The sequence below is a fragment of the Alligator sinensis genome, unplaced genomic scaffold (genome assembly GCF_000455745.1).
Source record: "Alligator sinensis unplaced genomic scaffold, ASM45574v1 scaffold1470_1, whole genome shotgun sequence".
Taxonomy (NCBI): Eukaryota; Metazoa; Chordata; order Crocodylia; family Alligatoridae; genus Alligator; species Alligator sinensis.
The window spans coordinates 52,380-56,364 of record NW_005843269.1 but is presented as its reverse complement, the minus strand read 5'-3'; the positions used below and the strand labels follow the sequence as shown (position 1 = coordinate 56,364).

General features: G+C 38.3%; 1 protein-coding gene across 3 annotated transcripts in view; it reads right to left on the bottom strand.

Moving 5' to 3' along the window:
- Nucleotides 1–3,985, bottom strand: part of LOC102380229 (serine/threonine-protein phosphatase 2A 55 kDa regulatory subunit B delta isoform) — a 47,340-nt gene that overhangs the window by 25,754 nt on the left and 17,601 nt on the right. For 2 of the 3 annotated variants that reach the window (XM_025194627.1, XM_014527026.2), the window contains exon 3: nt 761–858. The exons of the other annotated variant lie outside the window; for it this stretch is intronic. In XM_025194627.1, coding sequence (XP_025050412.1) covers nt 761–858 — 98 coding nt within the window. The remainder of the gene's footprint in view (nt 1–760; nt 859–3,985) is intronic. 3 annotated transcript variants of the gene reach the window in all.

Genomic DNA, 3,985 nt, shown 5'->3' with positions numbered 1-3,985 from the left:
CCTGCATACGACTGCGTGCATGCATGCAACGTCCAGGCCCTCAGGCAGAAGGCATATTGTATTTATAGGTGTCATTATCAGCTACACCAGTCAAAAAAAGCCGATAATGTTAATTTTCCTTTTATTAGTGCCAATCCGACATGCAACTGATATATCCATGTACCTCTATACTGTATTTATAAAGACAAGAAGATATAGAAAATAGGAATATTTTCCTTACGTTGAAGATTAAGATACAAAGGACACTGAAACATCAAGGGACGCATATGCCAGAGCAGTGAGTAACACAGGAAAGATTTACCTAGTATCTATCAATCTGATGATAGCATCTAGAAAACAGCTTCAGGATGGAGGGCAGTGGAGAGCATCTGAAGCATGGGCATCCTCCTGCATCTTTACTGCAAGGAGGTGGCTGCTCCTGAAATCTTTTCGTTTCTTGTAGGAAGTTAAAAATTAAAAATTTAAGATGCTCTGGGCCTTAAGTTTTTGTTTTAGGGGAGCCACCATGGTAATTGTCCAAACTTTCAAGTGTACAGCCTAAACAGGGATACCTGGACTTTTCGGTACAGCACCAAATTCAGAAGACATACTGAGAGAGTTCAATCAAGGAAAATTAAGCCAATTAGAAGTTTTCTGAAGAAACAACTGGCTAGAAAATAATCACATTTAACCTCTGTGACAAAAAGATGACAAAGCATACATTTTGGTAAGAAAGAAAGATAAGAGCAATTTTAACACCTTTGTTTTCAAAATCACTGACCTCTTGTTCCCTTTGAAATATAACCACTCTACCACCTTTGTCTCCTGTTGCAAGAAGATCTCCAGAGTAATTAAATTCAACTGTTGAAATAATATCAGCTGTAAACAGAAGAGACACAAAATAGCATTGTAACACATAAACCAAACCAATAAAGTTTAGGACCTAAAAACTGAGTGAAAAAGAAAAAAAGAAAAATCAATTGCACTTTCCTATGACAGCAAAACAATCCCAGCTATTTTACATTAATATCAAAGACTAACAACGTGTTTTGTTCATGGTTTTGATCAATTTTTTATAGATCCAAATTGTTCAAAAATACATTTTTTGAATCTGAAAAGCATTATGATTCTTATAAAATCTGTTTAATTAACTGGTAGTATTTAACAACGGGATAGGAAGAAATATGATTCACTGGATTATCTGAAAACCAAATTATATGTTTGTGAAGTACAAATCTTAAGGTCTTCAATCAAAATAGGTAAGCAAGTAAGCTCTGTGCTGTACAGCACTGAACAGAAAACCAAAATGGTGATGGATTTAGGATGAGAAAGTGGTCCATCTGGTCTAGAGGTCCGAAGTAGAGACTTCAGAGGAAACTGCAAAAAATTCTGCAGTTTGTCGTTTATATCTTAGGAAGAAAGGAATAATTTCCTTAAATTACTGAGCTTTAGGATCTGAAATATATGAATTATAGCTTCTATACATGAACTGAAATGTACGTGTCCAGTTGGCAAATCACTGAAGAGTGAAAAGGATGACCATAGTCTGAACCTCAAAACAGGGTGTTTACATATATTTAGACAACCTTGTGGGATCCCAGCTAAATTCCCATGGACAGCATATCTCCCTCCAGAACTGCTAGTAAGCAAGTCTTAAAGTTGCTTAACTGAATGAAAAAGCTACAAGACCAGAAATGCTACAGGATATTTGGATGAATTGCATGGGAAAACCCGAGAAGCAGCAGTGACATTTCATTTCAGACTTGCTCTCTTAACTTTCTATCATTTATATTTAAAAAATATAGTGTTGTTGATTAGATGTATTTTAGTGCAATCATACTTTCTATTTTAACTAAGTAATTTTACATAAATTATTCTCCTTTGCATGCAAATTGCCCCATAACTTAAATTGTAACTTAAAAAATAATGAAACTGCACGTATGAAACTTGTATGAAAGGGACTTTATTTTAAAGTTAGTCCCTTTCATACAAGTTTCAAATAGCAGGGACCACACTCCTAAAACTGCTTTAAGACAAGGGCAACCTCCCCTCAAGGTGAATTATTTTAAGCATGAGATACTAAAGAACTGATAAATGACAACAATATGCAAGCATAGTAAGAAATTTGGATTTGTTGGCTCCAACAGATATTCATAAGTTGCTTACAAGACAGTGTGTGTATTTTTGGTTGAAAGCATACCTGTAATATTTGTTCCGTTTACACTTGATTGATTACTAATTCACCAAGAACCAGATGTGTATAGGCATAATGGACTGTTTAAAAAAAACCAAATGTCCAGTTTTGAAAAATAAATCTGTCAATTAGGTAAGATATCAGCCTTAAAATCTGGCACCTAAGCAAATTTGCAAGCTCACTTACAATGTGTGTAAATATATGGAAAAGTAAGCATGCATATTACCCAGGACCTACCTAAATCATGGCAGAAGTTTGTGGTGCACCAATGCCTTAAATCTCACTCTTTTCACCCCCACTCCTGTGCCACTGACTGGCCAAGGGGCAATAAATGTCACAATTTTTGACTCTCGGCAAAAAGTCAGTATTTTAGAAAAGGAAGCCATATGAGAGATTTAAAAAATAAATTACTTGTCTTTTCTACTGATACCTTGGAACCAAGAGAGGTGCTAAGAGTATGTAGAGCAGGGGTGTCCAACCTTTTTGAATGTGGGGCCAGATCATGAACTTTTTATCACCCAGTGGGCCAGTGAGCCATATTCAAAGACCTCACAGGAAGCAGTATCACATCAGGAAGTGATGTCACGTGGCCTTTGACACCAATGAAGTTGCAGGAAGTGACAATGAAATGGGTCTAACCAGTTCAAAACTCTCCCTCTCTAGCATTCACCTCTGCCACTGTTCGGGACAGGATACTGAGCTAGATGGACCATTGGGCTGACCAAGCATGGCACTTTTTATGCTCTTATGTTCTTTGGCTGAGCTTCCAAACTATGGCTTAGATTTGCAAAAAAGGGGTAAATAGGCATGTTACAAAGTTGTCATAAAAGATTTGGAGCCCTCTAAATCCCATTCATTTTAACGGAAGTTAGCCTTTTGACTCAGCTTTGAAAATCTCAGTCCAAAGTGCCAACCAAATAAGTTAAAATATATATTTATGCAGTGCCTCTATGTGGGGCTCTCCAAGCATTTTACAAACATTAAATGAACCTCAGAATATCCCTGCTTTTCATAAGAAATGTGGTGAGGAGGACATTCTGGGAACATCTCTCACTCTCTGTGTGTGATCTGCTTCTACAGTCATTGGACCACCCTAGAAGGGTCCTCACTGCCTCATTTCCAGTTCAGAGCAGATAAAGTGTAAGTGGGTAGGAAGGTCTTATTTTTTGGCAGCAGGTTTGAGTGGCTTGAAGCTAGTGAAGATGTACCCACAATTAGTCACTGACCAGAGTGGGAACACAGTTGTCCTCACTTATTAACATGGCTCCAAGGCCCTGTACTGTCTCTGCTTACATGTTGCTCTCACGTCCTCTTGCTTTCCTAAATCTCATGAGAGTAGTGGATTCCCATCATGCCTACTAGACTGCTGTCACCGGATAGCTGTCCTGGTTCTAAGGTTGTGCTTCTGACTCTTTCATGGCCTCTTTTAGGGTGTGCACTTAGAACTCTAGTTTTTCCTTCCCGCACATTTTGCTGAATTGTGATTATTCCCACGGGGCATGAATTTAGTTCAGTGGCTATGATTCTGCCTTCTCATACAGAGGCAATGACTCTCACAAATTATGGCATATTTTAGTAGGATAAAAACATTTTGAAGGCCACATAGAAAGCAATAAGCAGTCTTTACTCATATGAGCTTACCATGTATCAACCACCTGCTACTTGGGTTCCTGGCAGGTATAGTCATAAGTTTATTAGCACGTTGTTCCGGAGTAAGTCTCTGTGCCATAGCCTACATCAGGTCTCAGCCAATCTAGGGAGCCTGACTCCTCCCCAGCCATAGGCTTGTCACATTATACCCATCTGCTGGGC